At 48.4% G+C, this 26,985-nt stretch overlaps 1 protein-coding gene across 1 annotated transcript; it reads left to right on the top strand.

Annotated features, from left to right (window-relative positions):
* Window positions 1-4,877: 4,877 nt before the first annotated feature.
* Window positions 4,878-25,182, top strand: LOC142012365 (complement C1s subcomponent-like). Its single transcript, XM_074992415.1, is given in 8 exon segments — window positions 4,878-4,891; window positions 7,087-7,315; window positions 7,484-7,676; window positions 7,846-7,890; window positions 7,893-8,015; window positions 9,272-9,412; window positions 13,869-13,943; window positions 23,996-25,182. Coding segments are annotated over 8 exon segments (1,626 nt in total). The 3' UTR covers window positions 24,802-25,182.
* Window positions 25,183-26,985: the final 1,803 nt, after the last annotated feature.

Raw genomic sequence — 26,985 nt, 5'->3', positions numbered from 1 at the left:
TCATCCTTGCCACCTTCTCTTCTCTTGCCCCGCACTCTTGATTGCCTTCTGTTTACTGACTGACTGGCTGTGCTGGGCTGTGCTGGCAGGACCGTCTCTTACACAACATGGCTGTGAGCACCTGACCCCAGAGGCTGATAAAAGCAATGGCTTATGCAGCCTGAATGATGGCAGTGTACCTGTGTCAGGTCTTGTCGTGGCTGATAAGACCCTTCACCACCAGTGTGTTCTCAGTAGCGAGGTTGCAAGTGGGAGCCCAGAGTCAGAAACAGCATTTTCTAGCTTTGCTGGTCTTCTTGGTCTTCTTTGGGCATTTCTCTTATTTTGGCTTAAAGGAAACAGGCTCAGACTCCACTAACAACAGCAATATTGACAGCTGCAGCCAGAGCAGCCAACATTGAATTTAAAAACAAGGGCCTGTTTTCTTAGCCCCACCCCCGCAAGTCTTTCTTACTAATCATTCATATTATTTTTCTGTGACCATCCATCTCTCTGGCCAGTCAAGGTTCTACCATGTTCCCCCTCTTCCCTGGGCCAGCCCCAGCCCATCGCACACCGAAAACAGGTCCCAACCCATCCACCCCAACAGAGCACCAGCCTACCCTCACTGTAGCAGCCCCAGACCCTTCCCTGGCCAGCATAAAGCCTGGGTTGCCTGCTTGACAGAGCCCCCGCACACCATGCCAGATCCCGCCCCACCCAGGAAAAGACCTGGACCAGCCCCCCACCCTGCCAGCCCCAGCCCCTTGCCCAGCCAGCATGGGGTGCAATCCAGCACCCCAAAAGAAGCCGCCCTCCCACACCCTGATAGGCCCAGCCCCTCCCCTGGCCAGCATGGAGTCTGGCCCATACACTTTCTTAGAATCATAGAATCATAGGGCCGGAAGGAACCTCAGGAGGTCATCTAGTTCAGCTCCCTGCTTCAAGCAGAATCAACTCCATGTAAGTCATCCCAGCCAGCACCTTGTCACGCCAGGACTTAGAAACCTCCAGGGTTGGGAAATCCACCACCTCTCTAGGTAACACATTCCAGTGCTTCACCGCCCTCCTGGTTAAGTAGTTTTTTCTAATATCCATCCTACACTTCTAATTCTGTAATTTCAGACCATTGCTCCTTGTTCTGCCATCTGACACCACTGAGAACAGTTTCTCACCATGCTCTTTAGAGAATCCCTCAAGGAAGTTGAAGGCTGCTATTAAATCACCCATCAGTCTTCTCTTCTGGAAACTACACAAGCCCAAATCCCTCAGCCTCTCCTCATAGGTCATGTGCTTCAGCCACTTAATCATTTTTGTTGCCCTCTGCTGAACCTGCTCCAGCACAGCCACATCCTTTTTATACCGGAGAGCCCAAAACTGGGCGCAATATTCCAGACGTGGCCTCGCCAGAGCCGAATAGAGGGGAATAACCACTTTTCTAGATCTGTTCGAAATGCTCCTCTTAATGCACCTTATTATGCTGTTAGCCTTGTTGCCTACAAGGGCACACTGTTTACTTGTATCCAGCCTTTCATCCACCAGAACCCCTAGGTCACTTTCTGCTGTAGTCCTGCTTGGCCAGTTGATCCCAGCCTATAACAATGCTTGGGATTCTTCCGTCCCAAGTGCAGGACTCTACACTTCTCCTTTTTGAACCAACTCAGATTTCTTTTGGCCCAATCCTCCAATTTATCCAGGTCCCTCTGGATCCTATCTTTACCCTCCAACGTATCTGCCTCTCCCCCTAGCTTGGTGTTGTCTGCAGACTTGCTCAGGGTGCAATCCAGTCCCTCATCCAGGTCATTAATAAAGATGTTGAACAACATCGGCCCCAAAACCGAGCTTTGGGGCACTCCGCTTGAAACCGACCACCATCCAGATATTGAGCCATTGACCACTACCCGTTGGAGCCAACTGTCAAGCCAGCTTTCTATCCATCTTATAGGCCATGGATCCTATTCATACTTCCTCAACTTATGGGCAAGAATGCTGTGGGAGACTGTAACAAAAGCTTTGATGAAGTCAAGATGTATCACATCCATTGACTTCCCCCTATCCACAGAGCCTGTTACCTTGTCATTGAAGTTAATCAGATTGGTCAGGCATGACTTGCCCCGGGTGAACCCATCTTGACTACTCTTGATCACTTTCTGCTCTTTCAAGTGTTCCAAAATGGACTCCTTGAGGATCCCCTTACTTATTATCCCAGAGAATGAGCTAAGGCTGACTGGTCTATAGTTCCCTGGATTGTCCTTCTTTCCGTTTTTAAACATGGGCACTACATTTGCCTTTTCCAGTCATCTGGGATCTCTCCCCATCTCCAAGAGTCTTCAAATGGCGAAAGGCTCAGCAATGACGTCTGCCAATTCCCTCAGTACCCTTGGGTGCATTAAATCCAGACCCATGGATCCGTGTACATGTAGCTTTTCTAGTATCAGAGAGGTAGCCATGTTAGTCTGTAGCTTCAAGAACAACAAGAAGTCTTGTGGCACCTTACAGACTAACAGATATTTTGGAGATGAAGCAGGTCTTTGCCCACAAAGCTTATGCTCCAAAATATCTGTTAGTCTATAAGGTGCCACAAGACTTCTTGTTGTTCTAAATTTTCTAGGTAGCTCTTATCTCATTGCTTCCCCACCAATGGCTACCCTCCACCTTCCCATACTCCATAGTCTAGCACCCTAACGTAGGAGCTGTTCTTGTACTTGAAGACCGAGGCAAACAAAGCACTGAGTGCTTCAGCTTTTCTCACACCATCTGCCACTAGGTTACCTCTTTCTTCCAGTAATGGCCCCACGCCTTCCCTGATCACCCTCTTATTGTTAACATGCCCATAGAAACCCTTCTTGTTTCCCTTCACATCCCTTGCCTGCTGCAGTTCCAACTGTGCTTTCGCTTTGCTGATTACTGCCCAGCATTCTCCAGCCCTACATTTATACTCCTCCTTAGTCAACTGTCCTTGTTTCCTTTTCTCATACACATCCTCTTCAAGTTTAAGCTGACCAGGGATTTCCCTGTTAAGCCAAGCCAGTTGCCTACCACATTTGCATTTCTTACTGTGGAGCAGGATGGTTTGTTCCTGTGCCTTCAGCGTGACATCTTTAAAACACACACTTTGAATGTGTATCACAACAGGTGTCTGTCTGCAACTTTCTTTCAGCCCAGCTCCCGCTTCCAACAGGGTCTGTAGTGATACATAAGAGTAAAAAGGCAGCACTCACCTACAGTCACCATTGGATTTCTTGCTGCTTTTTGTCTCACTCAGCAGCTCCCAATCTTGTTGTACATAGGGGAAAAATAAAAGATTGCTGGTAAACTTGTCTGCCAGCCCTCTCCACTGTTTCTCTTTCCCCCACAGGTGGCAGCTAAAACAGTGTTTTGCCACCTTTTTTTTTATAAAGTACCACTTTTTAAACTAATGTAAGTGCCCCCAGACTGCTCTCACGTATCCTGAAGGGTATGTGTATCACTGGTTGAGAACCATAGTTCTAAAGTTATCTGGAGCAGTGCGATGAAGTGGGGTCTGTGGGGTTTTTCCACACAGAGTAGCTTGGCCTTGTGTACACCTATGGCCCAGACAGCTCTTTACTGCACATACCCCTTCTGCCTGAAGCAAGACTGAAAAGTGGTTTGTTTTCCTGATTGTCTTCACATTCATAACTCGCGTATGGTCTGCTTTGTTTCCCTTAGAAGACGCTATAGACAACTGTAGAACTAACAGTGAGGCCTCACTCACTGAGAGAGAGGAAGATACAGTACTTGTATTTCTACCGTCTTAAACGCTCAGGGCTTTGTTATTATTAACACCAATTTAACTCAAATGTTGAAGAAACAGCTGAAAGAAATCTTCTCTTTGTTAAAGATTTAACACTCCTGCTTCCTCCCCAAGGCAGATGCTGATTTATATCTCTGAGTTCTTCAGCAAAACAGTAAGACAAAGACTCACCATTGTTGCTATTTCTAAGGTAACAAAGAATTATTTTTTTAATTTGGTTGAGAACATTTCTAGCCTTCTTCACACACTAGAAAAATTCTCCAAATGTTGCTACAAACAAAGCTCCCCCAATATTGCACATGACCAGTGGCCTGAGTGCGCACGCACCCCCCCCCAAAAAAAACACTCATCCCTTGCTATATGAGCTCATTTGGTTCCCATCTTTCCGGTCACTGGTGAAAACTCGTAAGAGGGACACTAAATTGCCATTAAAATACATACAAAGTCTCTGATTGGTTCGTAGTGCTCAGAATTAAGGGAAGGAGTGGCAGCCGGTGGTGCTGCTTTTGAAAGGTAAGTGAACCTTAGGTCTGGGGGTTGGGGAGGGTTAAAGGGTGGGGGCACTTTGGGGCTATGAGCAGGAAGGAGGGTTAAAACCTGGTGGTGTGTTGTGTCCGTGGGTCAGGCGGGTTCAGGGTGCGGCAGTTGAGGTGTGCAGGGCTGGCAGTGGGGGTCAGGCTGCGGTAGTCTGGGGCCTGCGGGGAGGTCAGACTACAGTGGGTTGGAGCCACGGGGAGGGAGGAAGGCTTGTATTAGTCGGGGGAGATCATTCGTCCCGTGAACAAAGGTAAGTATATGTGTCCCTCGTTTACGTGAGTACTCGTCAGTAAAGTACTTGTTTCAGAAGGGATGAGTGTGTGTAGAGCTCCATTGGACCTTGACTGAAAAAAGTAGGGGTCTGGCCAGAGTTCCTATGAGGGGACAGCAGAGGGCAGCAGTCATGAAGCCAATTGCTTTGTGAGCCAACACTCCCACTCACGCTCCCCACCCCTCCCCTCTGTGCTTTCCCTCTGCCCCCACTGAATTACATCTGGCAGGGTTAGGAGTTTTTATCTGGCTGCAACTCGGGCAAGCCCCGGTTAGATCGCCCGGAGAGACAGAGAGAGAAACACGCACAGACAACATGACTCAGACCGTGTGAGTGGTGCCAGTCTGGGGAGGGAGGTGGTGGCACCTTTACTGGGTGGGTGGAAGGGTGAGGAGGCAGGAGGACTGAAGAGCCCCACTCCCTAGGAAAGGATGAGAGCCCGAAGGGGTTAAGTCCATGTCCCATGATGACCCCATTGGAAACCTCCTGTTGGAAGAGGTGCAGCTTGTGAGCCCCCCGGCTGATCTCCTTCCTGGGAAGGGGAGTGAGTGAGATTGGATCTGGAGGAGCAAAATGGCCCCAGACCTGAGAACCCCCAGAACAGGATGGGAGGGGGCAGCTAACCCACCCAGATCTCCAGCGCACACCCGGGAGGGAAGGAGAGGTTAACAGCCAGCCAGTGCACAACTCCCCTTCCCCGAGTCCTCCTCAGCAGGGGGTCTCATGAAAGGGGCCCAGATATGTCATAGAATCATAGAATCATAGAAGAGTAGGACTGGAAGGGACCTCGAGAGGCCATCGAGTCCAGCCCCCTGCCCCAATGGTAGGACCAAGCATTTTCTAGACCATCCCTGAAAGCCATCTATCTAACCTCTTCTTAAATAACTCCAGTGATGGAGATTCTACCACCTCCCTTGGCAATTCGTTCCAGTGTTTGATCACCCTGGCAGTTAGGAACTTTTTCCTAATGTCCAGCCTGAACCTCCCCTGCTGCAATTTAAGTCCATTGCCTCTTGTTCTATCCTCAGAGAGAAGGAAGAACAAGTTCCCTCCCTCTGCCTTATGACACCCTTTTAGATACCTGAAAACTGCTATCATGTCCCCCCTCAATCTTCTCTCTTCCAAACTAAACAAGCCCAATTCTTTCAGCCTTTCTTCATAGGTCATGTTCTCTAGACCTTTGATCATTCTCGTTGCTCTCCTCTGGACCCTCTCCAATTTCTCCACATCCTTCCTGAACTGCGGTGCGCAGAACTGGACACAATACTCCAGCTGAGGCCTAACCAGCACAGAGTAGAGCGGGAGAATGACTTCTCGTGTCTTGTTCACAACACACCTGTTAATGCATCCCAGAATCATGTTTGCTTTTTTTGCAACAGCATCACACTGTTGACTCATATTTAACTTGTGGTCCACTATAACCCCTAGATCCCTTTCTGCTGTACTCATTCCTAGCTAGTCCTTTCCCATTCTGTATGTGTGACACTGATTGTTCCTTCCTAAGTGGAGCACTTTGCATTTGTCCTTATTAAACTTCATCTTGTTTGCCTCAGCCCATTTCTTCAGTTTATCCAGACCCTTTTGAATTATGACCCTATCCTCCAAAGAAGTTGCAACCCCTCCCAGCTTGGTATCATCTGCAAACTTAATAAGTGTACTTTCTATGTCAATATCTAAATCGTTAATGAAGATATTGAACATAACCGGTCCTAAAACAGACCCCTGTGGAACCCCACTAGTTATACTTTTCCAGCAGGATTGAAAACCATTAATAACTACACTCTGGGTACGGTTATCCAGCCAGTTGTTCACCCACCTTATAGTAGCCCCATCTAAGTTGTATTTGTGTAGTTTATTGATAAGTATATTATGTGAGACCGTGTCAAATGCTTTACTGAAGTCTAGGTATACCACATCCACCACTTCTCCCTTATCCACAAGGCTCGTTATTCTATCAAAGAAAGCTATTAGATTGGTTTGACATGATTTGTTTTTAACAAAACCATGCTGGCTGTTTCCTAGCACCTTACCACCTTCCAAATGGTTGCAGATGATTTCTTTAATTACCTGCTCCATTATCTTTCCTGGCACAGAAGTTAAGCTGACTGGCCTGTAGTTTCCCGGGTTATTCTTGTTCCCCTTTTTATAAATGGGTACTATATTTGCCCTTTTCCAGTCTTCTGGAATCTCTCCGGTCTCCCACGATTTTCCAAAAACGATTGCTGAAGGCTCAGACACCTCTTCTATCAGCTCCTTGAGGATTCTAGGATGCATTTCATCAGGCCCTGGTGATTTGCAGACATCTAATTTTTCTAAGTAAAAAGACCCAAGTGTCTGGGGTCACTTCTACCATGCTGAAAACCTTTGGACCCTGAACTCCTGAGCTTGGCAAAGTCCTGCATTGACAAACAACAGCTGAACCAGGTGGCCCAAGGCAAGGCAGAGGGAAACCTTCAGAGCCCCATAAAGCTGGATCTCTTGCTGTTCCTAGTATCACTCAGGGGCATGTACATTGTGTTCGCAGGCTGCCCCAGTTCTTCCTCTGGGGGGCTCTCCTCTTTGGAGTGGTCAGTTCCAGCCCCACTCCAAGAAAGCTGTTTGGAGAGATCACATCCCCCAATTACCCCCAGCCGTACCCCAACAGCAACATCAGCACCTGGGACATTAAAGTCCCAAAGGGGTTTGTGGTGAAGCTGAACTTCTGGCACTTTGACCTGGAGCCATCTGTGTCCTGCCTCAATGACTATGTCCAGGTGCGTGCAGCAGAGCCCTGAGATGCACTGGGAAGGGGAGGGATCTGCAAACCTCTGAGCAGAGGAGAGGGAGGGGGTGGGAGATTCACAGAACAGGCAATGGTGACACACAGAGCAGGTTAAACTCCACAAGTTCCATGATTTTCCCTCCCTCTTTCTCCTTGGCAGATCACAGCAGATGAGAAAGACCTGGGACGGTTCTGTGGCCAGCAAGGCTCAGCCACAGGCAACCACCCGGGACTCAGGGAGTTTGTGTCCAAAGGGAACCAGATGAGGCTGGTGTTCCACTCAGACAGCTCCAATGAGGAGAACGGCACCATCACCCCCTACAAGGGTTTCCTGGCCTATTACCGGCCTGTGGGTGAGTATGATGGCACAACGCCCTGCAGGAGGATGCGCAGGAGTCCTGGGCCCCATCCCCAGCAGGCACAGGCCTTAGGGCAGTTGCAGTCCTGCAGCACCTCCAATACGGCACTTTCAATCACTTCTAACTCTTTCTTCCCCTTGCCCAGCACCCCTTGTCTCTGCAGAGCTGGATGAGTGTGCCCATGGCAATGCCATTGAGGACAGGCCTCTGGGCAGCATCTCTGCCATATAACTTTTGTAAAGAAATCTTACAATGTAGCTTTTGGAAAGCAGAGCATGCAAGATCAGGAGCTGGTGTTTTCAAACGTTATTCTTACTCTCAAAGCAAAAAGCAGTCAAGTAGCACTTGACTAGCAAAATAATTTATTAGGTGGGCTTTCGTGGGACAGACCCACTTCTTCAGACTGCTTTTTGTTTTGATAGTATATAGACTAGCGCGGCTCCCTCTCTGTCGTTATTCTTACTCATGTGCTTTCAAATGAAAAATTATTTAGCAATGTGACTCCCCTTCCCCAGCTCCTGTTCACAGACATGTCAACTATGAATCCCTTCTGTAACCTTATCCTGAGCATCTGGAGTCCCCACACCACACACACAATCCCCTGAACTCCAAAAGGAACTATTAAACTTGCTTTGTGAAATCTATTAACTCTGAACCTCATAATTATGTTACTGTGAGCTTCAAATTATTATGGGACTGAAGCACATGATCTGTGAGGAGAGGCTGAGGGATTTGGTCTTGTTTAGTTTAGTTTCCAGAAGAGAAGACTGAGGGATGATTTAATAGCAGCCTTCCACTTCACTTTGACCTGGAGGGGAGCTCTAGAGAGGAGGGTGAGAAGGTGTTCTCAGTGGTGTCAGATGGCAGAACAAGGAGCAATGGTCTGAAGTTACAGAAGGAGAGGAGTAGGTTGGATATTAGGAAAAACTACTTCACCAGGAAGGTGGTGAAGCACTAGAATGTGTTGCCTAGTGAGGTGGTGGATTCTCCATCCCTGGAGGTTTTGAAGCCCCAGCTTGACAAGGTTCTGGCTGGAATGACTTAGTTGGGGTTGATCCTGCTTAAAGCAGGGGGCTGGACTAGATGACCTCCTGAGGTGCCTTCCAGCCCTATGATTCTGTGATAAACTGCTGCCCTAGAGGCTATGCAGCATGACATAATAGGACTTGTGGAAAACAGAGGTATCATGGTTAAGCCCTACTGCAGAGGGGAAAATGAAGAGATACAGCCAAAGTGGAAGAGTGTACCATTTAAGAGGGGATCTGGGGCTGCTTTGTAACTGTCCAGAGGGCCCATGAACCTATAGCCCTCATGCACAGTGCCAGGCCTGGGTGGTGTGGCTGCAGGGCCTTGTTAGAGGAACAAGTCACATATGTTTCTTGTTATTGTTGAGTTTGTGTGTCTTTTTCTCCATTTCCGAAGCAGCTCTAGGCTCTACCACGTGGAAACTGGGCCAGCACCCCTCCAGCGAGCTCATGGACAGACCCACATTATGGGCTCCAGCTGATTCCAGGATGAGTCTCTGAACCTCTCTGCTGCAGTGAGGATTGTGGCTCCCCCTTGATTTCTTTCTTGGCTCTCTTTTGTAGTTGTGAACTGTGGTTACCCCCAAAATCTGACCAATGGGGACTTCAGTTATGTCAGGGAACACGGGAACAACAACTACCAATCAGTGATCAGCTACTGGTGCGAAGAGCCTTATTACCACATGGTCACCAACAGCGGGAACAGTGAGTCCTGCCCCTCACGGGAACAGCCATAGAAATCTGAGCTGGGAAAGTCACTGTAACAAGGGTGGTCTGTCTGCTTTAACAGCCATAGAGTTCAGGGGTACACAAAGATGTACGGGTGTTCAAGGCAGATACAGGAGAAAGGAAGCATTCCCCAGGAAAGAGTGTTCAGTGAAAACCCAGGCGATTGGCTCTTTAAGGGCTTGACTGGCTTAGTTGGTGGGTGAAGCTTCTGCGTGGAGAGGTAGTACCTTACTTACACAGCCACTGCCCCCTGCCCAGTGGGTCCCTCCTCTCTTTCTTCCCCTTCACATCTTGTGTCCCTGCTCACTGCGTGCTTGTCTACTTCCAGCCAAATCCCTGAACTTGAGCGAATTACTTTGGGGAGCAAAAAAGGAAAAAAAAAACCAAAACCCCACAACTCTACTTTTCTGCAGTTTCTTGCTCAACCAGATAGAACATGTTTCGTACCCCTGTGCAAGACATCCCTAGTTAAAAGCGCTGTATTTGGGAATAAGAAATGTCAGACACAACTTGCAAATCGCCCAGACCCCTCTCATTGATCCTAGGGAACACGTAATGGCAAGCACCAGTTAAAGCCAATTGAGAAATCTCTGTCCTTTCTTCTCACAATAAATCCAAGTGTCAGACCTCACCGTCACTGGGCATTGGCCACTCGTCAGGGAGCAAATGGCTGAAATCATACTACAAAAGTTGCTACCTCAGTTTCACTTCCTCATACAAACAAGTTTGAGCCCTTCCTGTGTTTGTTTTCATAAGAGTTAACTGCCTCATGCCAAGGGACATGGATCCTGTCAGTAAAATACAGGCTGGCTGCTGCTTTAACAGTAGCACCAATTCAGCTCATAGAACCAAGAAGGCAAAATGCCCCCCTGTTGCCAGCTTTATTTACCAGACCCACGGAACCAACATCCCCTGAGGTGAAGGAACCAAATCCCCAGCCCCGTTCTTACCAGGCAAATGTCATCTCCCAGCCACTCAAAAGGGTTGGGATCTAGTGTGTCAATCCCTCCTCTTCTCCCTGCCACCAGATTGCTCCTCCCCCTGCTGCTCCTTTCTTCTTACCACTTTCCTTATCTCATAGAAATGGGAGGGGCCTGGGGAAAACCCTTCTCCTGATAGACATTTATCAAATCTATTCTTAAATATCCCCAGAGATGGAGATTCCACAACCTCCCAAGGCAACTCACCCCAGTGCTTGACCACCCTGACAGCTATGAACCCCTTCCCAATGTCCAGCCTAAACCTCCCTTGCTGCAGTTTAAGCCCTTTGCTTCTTGTTCTATCCTCAGAGGCCAAGAAGGACAATTTTTCCCCTCCTTCTCATGACACCCTTTGAGATACCTGAAAACCGCTATCATGTCTCCTTTCAATCTTCTCTTTTCCAAACTAAACAAGCCCAATTCTTTCAGGTTCGGTCAACTATGGTCTAGGTCAAGACGGCCAAACTGTGGCTCCCAAGTCACATGTGACTCTTTCACCACTGAAGTGCAGCTCATGGAGCTCCCTCAACTCTCCCCCTTCTACACTTACCCTACTGGGGGTGGGGAGAGGCTCAGGCCCTTTGTCTTGAAGCAGAGTGGTGGGGTAGGAGTTTCCACCCAAGAGGGACGGGGGTCTAGACAGTACTTGGTCCTGCCATGAGGGCAAGGGGCTGGACTCAATGACTTCTCAAGTTCCCTTCCAGTCGTAGTATTCTATGATTCTAAGTCATGGAGTCCAGTCTCCTGCCCTCATAGCAGGGCCAACCAACAGCCCTGAGAGATTTTTTTTTTCAATCTATTTGCCCCAGACCCCTAAAGGCCCCCTCAAGGATGGAGCTCACAATCCTGGTTTTAGCAGGCCAATACTCAAGCCATTCAGCTATCCCTCCCCCTAGACTCCCAGCACTCAAGCTCACTGCCCTGCCTGGCCAAGTGCTCCCCCTGCCCTGCCCATCATAGAATTTGAACACATAAAAAATCCTAATTGCCCAGGCTCTGATAGGCCCCAACCCAGGTTGGGGGATCCATTCCTCCTGCCTATTTATTGCTCTGCCCAGTTGCACTTAGCTGGCCCTGGCACTGAGGACAGGCCAGCACAGGATACCTGACACCACAAATGATCCATGCCTCCCTGCAGCACACACAGAGGATAGAGCTGGCTGGCCTACCTGTGTCTTTGCCCATTGAAAAGTGAGGATGGGGCAGGCCGAGTGGGGCCCTGCTCTCACTACCCCTCTGTCTCTTCTGGTAAATTGCTCCAGCAAGACGCAGGGGGAGGAGGAGTCATCCCAAACTGAAACTCTCCTGTGCTCCAGGGGCAGTGCTACTGCATGAATGAAGCAGAAAGGTTCTGGAATTGTACAAAACACTTTGCAAAACCACACTTCTCAGCACTTTCCGTCTGCTGACCTCAAAGCACTGAACCAAAACCAATGAATTTACACAAACTCTTGTGAGTCAGGCAAGTATTGTTATTATTCCTTGTTTCAGAGGATGAAACTGAGGCACGGAATTATTAAGTTACTTATCCCCTTTTTTTATTTTTTTTAATTTTTAAACTGGGAAATCTTCCCCTTGAGATCAAGCCTGAAACGCAGGATCCAGTGTCATGCTGGAATTCTGTGACAGGAGAGCTATTATACAAACAAACAAAGAAACAAAACCAGACCTCCGCATTTCTGGCAGTGGGGAGCACAGGCCCCTGGCTGCACTGAGGTGGGGAGATCACCCTGAATCCCCAGCTCCCCCTAGTACAGGAACTCAGCAGTGAGGCTGCACCTGACCCTGCAAAGTGCCCCTCGATGCCAGGCATACCAGGTGTGGCTGGGCAGATTCAGCCCAGCATGATCCAAGTTTGGAGGGGCTTAGTGTGGCGGGATTCAGCTGTGGGACTGTCTAGGTGCAGGCAGCTCAGGGAGAGATCTGGAGCACAGAGGCTCATTTGGAAGTTCCAGGTCTAGGGACAATGAGACTCTGGTTGAGCTCAGTAGAAGGACTCGGGGTGGGGCGGGGGAGGTGGGAGTAGTGGTGCTTGATGGCGTGGAGGCTTCACGTGCCACGTGCTGGAGCTTAGTGTGGTGGGCGTCTGGGTGTAGAGAGCTAGTTGAATGGGTCCAGATGCTGGGGATCAGGACTTGTCAGGGTGAGGGTTGGATGGGCCTGCTTAGCTGGGGAGCCCCGTGCTGTTGAAGGGACACAGCATATTGGATTCCCACTTCTGCGCCTCTCGCATAACTCAGTCTCATAACATGTGGCATCAAGGAATCCCAGTCCTACGGGTACAGGAGGGACAGTGCTGGATAAATCCTCCATACCCGCCAGCCCCCAACCATCCAGCCACACGCACCTGCCCCCACCAAAACAGTCACACCTGCCAGGCCCTGGCAAAGCAGCTCAAGTACCAGATACAGCTGTTTGTTTACTGGGGGGGATCATACCCTGAACTCTCCTCAACACTCATATTATTCAGTCAGTGGATGATCTAATGAGCATGTGTCTGCCCCGCAGTCCCTCTAGCCCTCTGTGCATGTCTGTGGCTCTTCTCTGAGCAACTCCAGCTTGTCACTAACTCCCTGGATTGAGGACCCCAGACTGGTCAGAGAGGGACGGCTCCTTCCTGGCTGATGTGTGATACCTCTGGGAATGAGGAGCCCACAGCTGAGCACAGCATGCCCAGTGTGGGTGCTCCAGTGCCTAGAAATGGGGACTATCTCCCTGGTCCCCCAGTGCCTGAGGATACTTCCATTCACCCCTGGGTTTCATTGGCTACGTCTACACGTGCAGCCAACATCGAAATAGCTTATTTCGATGTTGCGACATCGAACGTCGATGTTCAACTTCGATGTTGCTCAGCCCAACATCGAAATAGGCACAGCGAGGGAACGTCTACACGTCAAAGTAGCACACATCGAAATAGGGATGCCAGGCACAGCTGCAGACAGGGTCACAGGGCAGACTCAACAGCCAGCCGCTCCCTTAAAGGGCCCCTCCCAGACACAGTTGCACTAAACAACACAAGATACACAGAGCTGACAACTGGTTGCAGACCCTGTGCCTGCAGCATAGATCCCCAGCTGCCGCAGAAGCAGCCAGAAGCCCTGGGCTAAGGGCTGCTGCCCACGGTGACCATAGAGCCCCGCAGGGGCTGGAGAGAGAGCATCTCTCAACCCCCCAGCTGATGGCCGCCATGGAGGACCCAGCAATTTCGACGTTGCGGGACGCGGATCGTCTACACGGTCCCTACTTCGAAGTTGAACATCGAAGTAGGGCACTATTCCTATCTCCTCATGAGGTTAGCGACTTCGACGTCTCGCCGCCTAACGTCGAAGTTAACTTCGAAATAGTGCCCGACGCGTGTAGACGCGACGGGCGCTATTTCGAAGTTGGTGCCGCTACTTCGAAGTAGCGTGCACGTGTAGACGCAGCTATTATCTTCTTGTCCTTTGCCTCAGGTACATACACTTGCTCTGACCAGAGCACCTGGGTGGACCAAGATGGGCAGGAGAACATCCCAGTGTGTTTGCCAGGTAAGCAGGGAACATCCCACTGCTCTGCGCTCAGCTACATCCCTTACAGGGCAGCGCTGAGCGAGGGGCACAGGCAGAGAGAGGGCGAGAGATGAAGAAGTGGAGCCGACAGTGATGTGGGACAGTGCACGTGAGGGGCGGTGCAGGAGACAGGAGAAATCCAGATGCGAAGGCCAGCATGAGAGCCGAACAGTGGGAACCGATGGGTACAGGAGGAAGAGGGGCAGCAGGAGACGAGAGCTCATAACAGCCTGTTTGGTTTCTGCCCTTCCCCACTGTGTGTGGGAAGCCAGACAATCCTGTCGCTGGAACGTAACAGGTCTCTCATAGCAGTAGTGCACTGCCAGGCAGCTTCCCGTGGCAAGCAAAGACACACAATACTGGGCTCGGGGTTGGGGCGCTGCTGGTGACCACTGAATCTTGACAGCTGCTCACGCCATCTACCTCAAGCAAAATCAGGACACAGACACTTTCTATCCTCTCTTGGCTGTAGCCTTTCTTGTAATCACTTCCTGGGCACCAAAACTCATTAAGTGTTGGAGCAGCACATAGACAGCAGAGTTTTGATGACCTTTGCTGGAAAGCCCAGCCAAGATCCCTAGGTAAACATTACATGTTAACTCTCTCGAACACTCATGCATGCTCTCCCGGACAGACCACATTGAACAGCAATGTACAGAAGCCTGTGGGGGAACAATTCTGTCTCCCTGGACACTCAGTGGCAGATTTAAGGGTGACAGTTCTGAAACAAAAAAAATTTAAAAATCAAATGGAGAGAGGAATCTCTGAGCTGCAATTTATTTGCAAATTTGACTCCATTAACCATGGATTAAACAGAGACTGAGAGGGGCTCGCAGTTTACAAAGGCAGTTTCTCTGCCCTGGGTGCTAATATCTCCCCATTAGACTCTGACAATGGCTCACATCCCCCTGCCTGATCTGACTTGTTTTTTCCTCTTTTGATAAGTACTGTTGATACTGGGCCATTTCCACCTTGCTGAATAGACCTTGTCGGCTCTGGCCCTCCCTCTTACTGGGACCCCACTCTTCAAATACCCCTCTGAAACCACCCCCCCACTCATGCATCTGATGAAGCGGGTCTTTGCCCAGGAAAGCTTATGCTCCAAAATATCTGTTAGTCTATAAGGTACCAAAAGACTTCTCGTTCACCTTGAACAGCTGTTCTGAAGGCCTCCAATTTCCCTTTATTGTTCCTGCCTTTGCTCTAGTTAGCTCTAAATAGGCCTTTCCCTCAGCCTAGTATGCGTCTGTAGGTGTGTCTCTCACCTCTCATAGGCTGAACCTGCTGATGACAATGGGTATATGATGCCTGGTCACCTGACTCAATCACATGGCCCATCTGAAATTCACCATCTGAGAGAAGCAGTCAAGCAGCACTTTAAAGATTAGCAAAATAATCTATTAGGTGAGCTTTTGTGGGACAGACCCACTTCTTCAAATTATTTTGCTAGTCGTTAAAGTGCTACTGGGCTGCTTTTTTGTTTTGACAGTATATAGACTAGCGCGGCTCCCTCTCTGTTACCATCTGAGAGGTGGGTAAAGAGGCACCTGTGGGGCTGAGCCAGCCTCCATGAAAGGATTGTCCTTCTTCCGATATGAACCTTCCACTGTCTGCATAGACTCCTGGCCAAGAACACTTGCTAAAATACATTTTTAAAGATAAAACTGAGGAAATCCCCTGACTAAACATTGATTTACATTTCAGTGAAGGTTAAAACTGTAGCTAGGCAATTGTACAACCTAACTTTCTCAGTCAGGGACATTAACTGAATAAAGTCCACACAAGATGGAGAGTCACAGACTTCACTGATTTTGGCAAAGTGAGCAGCTGTACACGTGGACCCTGGTATTAGCACTGAATAAGCAGAATCTCACAGACAATGAACACATTTTTTATTGGACCAACTTCTGTGTGTAAAAGGTTCACGCTTTCGAGCAATTCAGAGCTCTTCTTCAACCTACCTAGTTCAACAACAATGCAAACAACTTTAGGATGGGCATTTTTATTCCTCACTGATTTAATAAGCTACACTTCCAAACTTCCTGTCAATTCATCGTGATTAACTCAAGCATGTAATGGAAAACAAATTAATGTGATTTTTAAAAATAATCATAAGTAATAGCAGATTGAATTCCACTACCAAACAACAATAAAATACTACATCTACCTGGGAGTAAAGAGCATTGTCCAACTGCTGTATTCTGACTGCCCCCAGTAAACTCCCCCATGGGGCTGAGGCTGGGATGATAATCCCAGGGAAGCCTGTACAGTTTGGTGTAGCACAGCCTTGCCCAGATGAAATCCCCATATTGGATGAGCACGTAGTCAATGAGCTTGTCTGTGGCCACTCCCATGATGTCTGAATTGGGTGCTCTGTTTCCATTGTGAGCTCAGTCAAGCTCACAAGTGTCCAAACCACTAAAAGCCCCATGTCACAACAGGCACCGATATTCTCTGGCTGCTTCATCAGATAGTTCAAGTATTTAATGGGACTAAGCCCATACTCCCTGCCAGGGCTGGCGTAAGGCACATTGACAGGGTTCTGTGTGAGTCACTCTGCTGCTTACTGGGCTGTACTCACTGACTGTCCATCGTCTTTGCACAGGAATCTCCCCCTTCCCGCACATTAACTGGATAGAGAACTGGCTAAGTGAGCTTGTAACTGTAAATGGTGATGCATAACAGAGCTGGTGTGTTGCCAGCGGGATCACACGGACCTTGGTTCTTGGCCCAAGGCTTTCAGGGCCTTTATCAGTGAGCAAGAAGAAAACAGGAACCCCTCACTGATCAAGTTTGCAGATGACCAGCACTGGGGCAGTGGTAAGCAGTGAAAAGGACAAGTCACATTGATGCAGAGGGGCTTGGCCCAGCAAATGTAAATGTGCACAGCTGGAACCAGAGATCGTAGGCTGTATGCATAGGGTGGGGGACTGTAACCTAGAAAGCCGTGGCCCTGACGCAGACTTGGGGACCATGGTGGAGAACTGTGCACTCCCAGTGTGGCGCTGTGGCCAGAAGAGCTCATGTGATCCTTGGGTGTATAAATGGGAATAGTGAATAGCTGGGGATGATTATATTACCTGTATCTTTGGCTCTGGTGCGGCCACTCTGGAGTACTGGGAACAGGTCTGGACTCCGAACTCATTAGAGATGTTGGTAAATTGGAGAGATTTCTGGGAATGATTACAAGTTTGGGAAGCCTGTCGTATAGTGTTAGGTTCAAGGCATCCAATCAGTTTTGCTGAACAAAGAGAAGGTTAAGTCTATGAGTACAGTTTGCCCTTCTTTGGTCCAGCACCACTGGGACCTGACCAGTCCTGAAAGAAAGAATTTGCCAGACTGAGGAGGTTCTCTGCCACTGTCCCCCAAACACCTGCTACAGGCATCCTAGTGTGACTCCCTCCTTGCCCACCCCTCTGCTGGGCTTCTTGTCCAGCTGCTGCTGGTATCCCGGGTGGCCTAGGTTCAGGCTTCCTGCCATGGGGCTCCAGCTGCAGTCCCAGGCTGCCCTTGGGCTCTGGCCCAGCCTTGTGCTGCCATGGGGCTGCATGAAGGCTCCTGGTCCCAGATCCATCCTGTCACAATGCTGCAGGGCTTAGGCTCTGGCTCTGGCCTGGCCCCGCTCTGCTACCAGCTGGGCTGCCCACCTTGTTGCGGCTGGCCCTCTGCCCTTAGGCTCCAGGACTCCCTGGGCCAGGAGCATCCGTGCCCCTGCCAGATAACAGATGTTGGCAGACCAGAGAGTGCCGGGTTTGAAGGTGCAACCTGTACTTACACGGGAAACAGAGCTCTGATAATAGACTCATCAGTCTGACATACCAAACTATAACAAGATCCAGTGGCAGGAAATTGAAGCTAGACAAGTTTGTAGTGGAAATATAGCATATCTTTTACAGGATGGGTAACTAATCCACTGGAACAATGGCTGTAGGGCCATTATGGATTCTCCATCATGGGCAATTTTAAAATCAATTGGATATTTTTTTTAAAAGACCTGCTCCAGCTCACACAGGAATTAATAAACCAAGAGAAGTCCTTTGGCCTGTGTTTTGCAGGAGAATAGCCAAGGTGATCACAGTCATCCCTTCCAGCTGCAGAATCTAAGAAAACCAGTTCCCAGAGCCCTGGGTTACATTCTCATGGTGTTTTCTACTGAAATTCTTTCCACGCTTCTGTGTTTTTCCCAGGAAGTATCAGTGTTCAGCCAGGGGAGAATGGTTTCAGGTATCCCAGAGACCTTTGGCTAGGTGTATATGTTCTCTGTGTGTGTTTTGTGGACACCCAATCACCTTTAAAAGTCAGTTTTCTCTGCACCATGTCTCTCTAATTTGAAGAGAACTGACCCAACATGCCCAGAAAATTGCTGGTTCCTTTTCCAGGGTAAAACTTGTCTCAATAATTTGGATCACACTAGTTGGCATGTTTCTGAGAATAGTGGGTTCCCGAGAAATTTCAGAGGGGGCAGCCAGAGGAAGCTGTGAAGTACGTAATCTCTGCAGTCATCCAGTGAACCAGAGCAGGTCCCACGCAGCAAGTAATTGATCCTGCTGAGACCTCAGTTTCCCTGCTCTTGGCTGCGCTGGTGCTTGGGTTTTACCCCTTCAAACAAATCAAAGTTCATCACCTTCCAGCAGGTGAACAAAAACAAGTCTAGCAACAGATGTCCTCCAACCTCATGCTGGCTCTTACCCAGTTCAGTCAGATGCAGCCTCTCCAGGCCAAAACCCATGGGCTGTAGCTTCTCTTGTAGGCCCCTTCTGGGCTCAGCAGCTCATTATGGCTACGTCTACACGTGAAGCCAACATCGAAATAGCTTATTTCGATGTGGCGACATCGAAATAGGCTATTTCGATGAATAACGTCTACACGTCCTCCAGGGCTGGCAACGTCGATGTTCAACTTCGACGTTGCGCGGCACCACATCGAAATAGGCACTGCAAGGGAACGTCTACACGCCACAGTAGCACACATCGAAATAAGGGTGCCAGGCACAGCTGCAGACAGGGTCACAGGGCGGACTCAACAGCCAGCCGCTCCCTTAAAGGGCTCCTCCCAGACACAGTTGCACTAAACAACACAAGATCCACAGAGCCGACAACTGGTTGCAGACCCTGTGCCTGCAGCATGGATCCCCAGCTGCCGCAGCAGCAGCCAGAAGCCCTGGGCTAAGGGCTGCTGCCCACGGTGACCATAGAGCCCCGCAGGGGCTGGAGAGAGAGCATCTCTCAACCCCCCAGCTGATGGCCACCATGGAGGACCCGGCAATTTCGACGTTGTGGGACGCGGATCGTCTACACGGTCCCTACTTCGACGTTGAACGTCGAAGTAGGGCGCTATTCCGATCCCCTCATGGGGTTAGCGACTTCGACGTCTTGCCGCCTAACGTCGAAGTTAACTTCGAAATAGCACCCGACGCGTGTAGCCGCGACGGGAGCTATTTCGAAGTTAATGCCCCTACTTCGAAGTAGCGTGCACGTGTAGACACAGCTTAAATGTTCTTGGAGCAGGGCAGAGACAGCAGATTTCTGATGACCTTCATGAAAAGCCCAGCTTCCACTCCTAAGGAAACCTCATCTTCGTATTACAAAAGTGCCAGGTGAGCGACTGTTCTCACCTTCAAGTGCCACTGTAAACAAGAAGCAGGCAGCATTAGCACCAATAAATATAGATACAATGTGTGCATCTCTGGGCTTGTCCACACTTGCCCCCAACTTCAAAGGGGGCCTGTTAATCAGGACGACAGGAGATTACTAATGAAGTGCTGTGGTGAATATGCAGCAGCAGCTCATTAGGCTCATTCTCCACCCATCCCCTGGCAACTTCGAAGCATCAAACTTTGAGGAGTAAAGGGACTTCAAAGTAGTGCAGGCACTTTGAACTGCCTGCGGCTACATGCATGCCGGCACTTTGAAGTTTAATGCTTCGAAATTGCCATGGGGGAGAATTAGCCTAATGAAGTGCTGCGTATTCACTGCAGCACTTCATTAGTAATCTCCAGTCCCTCTGATTAACATGCCCCCTTTAAGTTGGGGGCAAGTGTAGACCCAGCCTAAGTGACTGATTGAACAAAAAGTAGGATGGAGTGCACTTGTAGGCTCTAACGTTTTACATTTTTTGGTTTTGAGTGCAGTTACATACAACAATTCTGCATTTGTAAGCTGCAGGTTCTTCAGGGAGAGAATGTGGTATAGTACTGGTAGAAGGTGATTTAGAAAACACTATTTCCTTTATCCTTCTTAGTGTAAATATTTGTAGTAAAAATAATACTATAAAGTGAGCACTGTACGGTTTGTATTCCCTGTTGTAATTAAAATCAATATATTTAAAATGTCAAAAAAACCCCCAAAATATTTATAATATATTTAAACTGGTGTTCTATTATTGTTTTATAATGGGACTAAAACTGAAAATAATGATGGCTGTATTTTTAAATCTCACAGTTAATGACAGGATTTTTTAACCATTCAGCAGCCCTATTCCTGAGTGTTTTTGTTTTCTGTAGACTTTGGAGGCTAGTTATTTGACATATAACTGCCATGGACAGAGGTTACCTAGAACCAGACTGATGTCAAGGAGACAAGTTTTTACTGAAGCACAGAAAGTCTCCCATCTAGCAAGTGACAATTCTCCCATTGGCTGTAACTACACTAGCAGCCCCGCTTTCAAAAGGCGGATGCTAATGAGCCACTTCGGCAGATGCTAATGAGGTGCTGCCATGCATACGCAGAGCCTCATTAGCATAATGGTGCCCACATGCATTTCGAAATAGTGGTAGTTTTCTAACATGCTTTTACACTAATGCTAGGAGTCTGTCTAATAAGATGGGTGAACTGGAGTACCTCATATCAAAGGAGGAAGTTGACATAATAGGCATCTCAGAAACATGGTGGAATGAGGACAATCAGTGGGACACTATCATACCGGGATATAAATTATATCGGAAAGACAGAACAGGTCGTGCGGGTGGCGGAGTGGTACTATATGTGAAGGATAATATAGAATCAAATGAAGTAAAAATCCTAAAGGAATCAAAATGTTCCATAGAATCATTATGGATAACAATTCATTCCTCTAATATGAATATGGCATTAGGAATATATTACCGACCACCTAACCAGGACAGTGATAGTGATGCTGAAATGATGAGGGAGATTAGAGAGGCTATCAAAATAAAAAACACAGTAATAATAGGAGATTTCAATTATCCCCATATTGATTGGGTGCATGTCACCTCAGGACGGGATTCAGAGATTAAATTTCTTGATGCCTTAAATGACTGCTTCTTGGAGCAGCTAGTACAGGAACCCACAAGGGGAGAGTCGATTCTCGATCTAGTCTTGACTGGAACGCAGGATCTGGTCCAAGAGGTAACTGTTACTGGACCGCTTGGAAATAGTGACCACAATATAATAACTTTTAATATTCCTGTGTTGGGAAGAACACCGCAGCGGTCAAACACTCTGGCATTTAATTTCAAAAAGGGGAATTACACTAAAATGAGGAAGCTAGTTAAACAGAAACTAAAAGGTAGAGTAATTAAACTAAAATCCCTGGAAGCTGCATGGAAACTGTTTAAAGACACCATACTAGAGGCCCAACTTAAATGTATACCCCAAATAAAAAAACACAGTAAGAGACCTAACAAAGAACCACCATGGCTAAACAGCCATGTTAAAAAGGCAGTGAGAGAGAAAAGGGCAGCTTTTAAAAAGTGGAAGTCAAATCCTAGTGAGGAAAATAGAAAGGAACATAAACACTCCCAAATTAACTGTCATAATGTAGTAAGAAAAGCCAAAAAAGAGTTTGAGGAACAGCTAGCCAAAAATTCAAAAAACAATAGTAAAATGTTTTTTAAATACATTAGAAGCAGGAAGCCTGCTAAAAAAGCAGTGGGGCCCTTGGATGATAAAGATATAAAAGGAGCGATCAAGGAAGACAGTGCCATTGCGGAGCGATTAAATGATTTCTTTGCTTCAGTCTTCACGGCTGAAGATGTTACAGAGGTTCCTAAATCTGAGCCAGCCTTTTTAGGCAACAAATCTGAGGAACTCACTCAGATTGAAGTGACATTAGAGGAGGTTTTGGAATTAATTGATAAGCTGAATAGTAACAAGTCTCCAGGACCAGATGGCATTCACCCAAGGGTTCTGAAAGAACTCAAATGTGAAATTGCGGAGTTATTAACAGTGGTTTGTAACCTATCCTTTAAATCCACTTTGGTACCAAATGACTGGAAGACGGCCAATATAACACCAATATTTAAAAAAGGCTCTAGAGGAGATCCTGGCAATTATAGACCGATAAGTTTAACATCAGTACCAGGTAAATTAGTAGAAACACTAGTAAAGAGTAAAATTGCAAGGCACATAGAAGAGCACGAATTGTTGGGCAAAAGTCAGCATGGTTTCTGCAGAGGGAAGTCGTGTCTGTCTAATCTATTAGAATTCTTTGAAGGGGTTAATAAACATGTGGACAAGGGGCACCCAGTGGACATAATATACCTAGATTTCCAGAAAGCCTTTGACACGGTCCCACACCAAAGGCTTTTATGTAAATTAGGTGGTCATGGGATAGGAGGAAAGGTCCTTTCATGGATCGGGAATTGGTTAAAAGACAGAAAACAAAGGGTTGGAATAAATGGTAAATTTTCACAATGGAGGGGGGTAACTAGTGGTGTTCCCCAGGGCTCAGTCCTGGGACCGATCCTGTTCAACTTGTTCATCAATGATCTAGAAAATGAGGTAAGCAGTGAGGTGGCAAAGTTTGCAGATGACACCAAGTTGTTCAGGACAGTCAAAAGCAAAAGGGATTGTGAAGAACTACAAAAAGATCTCAGCAAACTGAGTGATTGGGCAGCAAAATGGCAAATGAAATTTAATGTGGGTAAGTGTAAGGTAATGCATGTTGGAAAAAATAACCCAAATTACACGTACTACATGATGGGGTCAAATTTAGCTACGACAGATCAGGAAAGGGATCTTGGAGTTATAGTGGATAGTTCTCTGAAGACATCCACGCAGTGTGCAGCGGCAGTTAGTAAGGCAAATAGGATGTTAGGAATTATTAAAAAAGGGATCGATAATAAGACAAAAGATATCATACTTCCCCTATATAAAACTATGGTACGCCCACATCTCGAGTACTGCGTGCAGATGTGGTCTCCTCACCTCAAAAAAGATATATTGGCATTAGAAAAGGTTCAGAAAAGGGCGACTAAGATGATTAGGGGCTTGGAAAGGGTCCCATATGGGGAGAGGCTAGAGAGACTGGGACTTTTCAGTTTGGAAAAGAGGCGATTGAGGGGCGATATGATAGAGGTATATAAAATCATGAATGGTGTGGAGAAAGTGAATATAGAAAAATTATTTACCTTTTCCCATAATACAAGAACTAGGGGACACCAAATGAAATTGATGGGTAGTAGGTTCAAAACTAATAAAAGGAAATTTTTCTTCACACAGCGCACAGTCAACCTGTGGAACTCCTTGCCCGAGGAGGCTGTGAAGGCCAGGACTCTATTAGGGTTTAAAAAAGAGCTTGATAAATTTTTGCAGGTCAGGTCCATAAATGGCTATTAGCCAGGGATAAAGTATGGTGCCCTAGCCTTCATAACAAGGGCAGGAGATGGATGGCAGGAGATAAATCACTTGTCTTCTGTTCTCCTTCTCTGGGGCACCTGGCATTGGCCACCGTCGGCAGATGGGATGCTGGGCTTGATGGACCTTTGGTCTGACCCAGTATGGCCATTCTTATGTTCTTATGTTCTTATGTTCTTATGAAAGTGCCGCTTTTGAAATGCACGCTGCCAGTGTAGGCGGGGGCCTTTCGAAAGGCCCCTTGGACCTTGAAAGCCCCTTCTTACCAAAATCAAATCAGAAGAAGGGGCTTTTGAAGTCCGGGGGTCCTTTCGAGAGCATGGCAGCGCCTCATTAGCATCTGCTGTAGTGGCTCACTAGCATCCCCCTTTCCAAAGTGGGGGGTGCTAGTGTAGCCATGGCTATTTTGTGTCTCCCTTTTTCTTTTCCTTCTAGTGTGTGGGCTCCCCAGTGAACCCATCCAGGAGCAGCAGAGGATTATTGGTGGCACCCAGGCTAAGCCAGGCAACTTCCCCTGGCAGGTCTTCTTCCACAGCCCAAAGGCAGCTGGGGTCCTCATTTCTGAGCGCTGGGTGCTGACTGCAGCTCATATTTTCGATTATCCAAGTGGCAGGCTCCTAATGTATGCTGGTGTGACCAACACCCAACCACAAGAGCTCCAGAAGGGTGATGCTGTTCAGCTGGTAGAAGAAATGGTGATCATTCATCCTGAGTGGACAAAAGTGGCAAACCCAGAAGAAAGGACAAATTTTGATAATGACATTGCCCTGCTGAGGCTGAAGGAACCTGTGAAGATGGGTCCCAAGATCTCACCACTTTGCCTCCCTGGCAGTTCCCCGGAATATGAGCTGACAGAAGGCAGACTGGGCTACATATCTGGCTGGGGCCGGACGGAAAAGAGAAACAAAGCCAGCAACCTCATGATGGCGCGGATTCCTGTGGTCAACATGGAAAAATGCCGTAGCGTCAAGCCAAAGCCACCTGCTGATTCCCGTACTTACCAGTTCACTGACAACATGATCTGCGCTGGGGATGGCAAAAAGGACAGCTGTGCTGGGGACAGTGGTGGAGCCTATGCCATCACAGATCCCCACAATGACAGCCAGTACTATGTGGGTGGCCTGGTCTCCTGGGGACCAGAGTGTGGCACATATGGCCTTTACACCAGCATGGGGCGCTACCGGGACTGGATCTTGGAGACCATGCGTAAATATGAGGAGGCACAGAGGTCGCAGGAATAGATCCTTCTCGCCCTAGGGCACTGCCATCTCATCATGTGCCAGATGCTGAGGTCAGACACCCCAGCCGATTGTCTGACCTTTTATCTCATCTACTGTCTGTGCAACAGAGCGGCTCATTGTGACCGTGCTGGAGTAGGGATTCAGGGACAATGGGTTATCTCTCTATTTCACTGTAACTGAATCAGGGAGAGGCATCTCTCTTCTTTCCTCCACTGCAATTGCCAGGGTGGGAGCACAGAGCCATTCCAGGTAAAGAGCCTCCCTTCCACTTTCACCCACAATTTCCCTTGCTCCAAATCCTTGGTTTTCAGAGTGGAGCTAGCCAGGCCCATCCACGTGAGAGCTCTGAGCCTGAAATCCATCAGTGGGGACAATAGAGGGTAATAGCGGTCCCCAAGGACCAGGGTGAGAGCCTGGCCAACCAACAGAAGAGGAGCTGCTCCTTCTCCTCACTGCAACAACACAAGCCCACTGACTAATGACTCATGTATTCTCTGTATCACTCACAATCTCCAGTTGCATTAAAGGATCACCAGATTACCTCACTGTGTACCGTCTCCTGTCTTCTCGCACAAGACCTAGGTTCCCAGCTAAAGTGACTCATCTTCCCTCACACCCATGGCAGTCACCGCAGGCTTTTAAAACTGTGCCCCTTGCTACCTGAAAGCTCACTGCTGCATCTGGGACCATTATATCAGCCACAGCTGTGCTGGTTGTGGGATCCTCTCTGGCAGCTGCTGTCAAGAAGAAGGGGTGTTTTACAGAACTATGTCACAGGAACCCAGATGGGGGCAGCGATTCTTCTCACGTTCACCTGCCTCTGGCCAGATTTTCTCACCTCCCCGCACTTTGTGCATGTTTTACAATATGACTAAGTGTGAACATGTGGCCTGAGGCAGGTGAACGTGAGAAGAATTGCTGCCCCCATCTGGGTTCTTAGTCATATTGTAAAATATGCACAAAGTACAGGGAGGTGAGTGGACTTATAACAGAGATCTACGTGTCATGGCTGTCTCATGGACGCCTTCCTTTCCAGCCAGCTACTTCCAGTCCAGAATTCTCCACACACATTCTGGAGTAATGGTGGAATACTTCCTGTCTCTGTGCCTCTGAGGAGACCTCAAGAGACATACTGGGCTCTGCTGTGGGATCCTTCCACTCTGAGGCTTCATGTCCTAGTTCAGGCTGGAGATAAGGCCTCACTGTGTGGCTGTTAGGGGACACCACCTGGATACTTTGCTCAGGTCAGACCCAGGACAGGGAGAGAACATGATTTTTCTCTTCAGCCTTGGACAAGCCCCACCTAGGAGTTCTGCTTTTAGAACTGGTCCTCTTTATCAGAAAGGGTTTTGAAGGTTAGTTGAAAAAGCCAATGGAAAACTCCCAACAACTCACCTCAGTGAATCCCAAAATCAAAGCCTCTTACCTCTCCTGTTTCAGCTTTACCAAACTCTGACCACTGTGCCTGGCTAGCCTCCTTGGTAGAGAAGAGCTCCTGCCTGCAGGCATCTCTGAACATTGCATTCTCCTCTGCCTTTGGGTCCTCTCCCTCACCTCATCCCCATCCACCATTTCCTCATAGCTTAGTCAATTCCCCACTGGCCCCTGGGATGCTGTATTATGCACAGAGGGTCTTTGCAGTGCAGGCGGAGTCATACCTGTCTAAAGCATCCAGCTCTTTGTAGACCTGGCAGCTGATGGGAGCAGCACTTCAGCAGTGCTTTGCCTCCCACCCCTTGTGGTAGGTGTTTCACAGCTCCTTCCTTTTCACCCTGCCCGGCAGTGTGTCCCCATTATGGGCCCTTCCCATTGTGCAGCGTGATGGCTGTCCCTAGGCATCATAATTCCTACAGCTGAAGCACTGCTGCGTCTGGACAGGCTCCTCTGCATAAATGCTAATGAGGTCCAGCACCTCAGCACTGCCCCTAGTGGGGGATCGCCTCGAGCGTGGCGCAGGTGTTGTCACCTGGCAGGATGCGCAGACAGCCCTCAGCACCACCTGGAGCGTGCTGCCCCCACCCAGTCAGCTCTCAGTGCCGCCCCGAGCGTGCAAGGTGGGGCTCCAGCAGTGATCTAAAGAGCCCAAGTCTCCCAGCCACCCTGGCTACTATCACCCGGCCCCAGGGCAGCTGCCCACCTTGTCCCTCCCCTCCCCGTCCGTGGGCCTGATTGTGGGACAGAGCA

This window comes from Carettochelys insculpta, chromosome 1, assembly GCF_033958435.1.
Source record: "Carettochelys insculpta isolate YL-2023 chromosome 1, ASM3395843v1, whole genome shotgun sequence".
In the NCBI taxonomy this organism is placed as follows: Eukaryota; Metazoa; Chordata; order Testudines; family Carettochelyidae; genus Carettochelys; species Carettochelys insculpta.
Note: the sequence above shows the minus strand (reverse complement) of the source record. Positions and strands in the feature narration are given on the sequence as shown.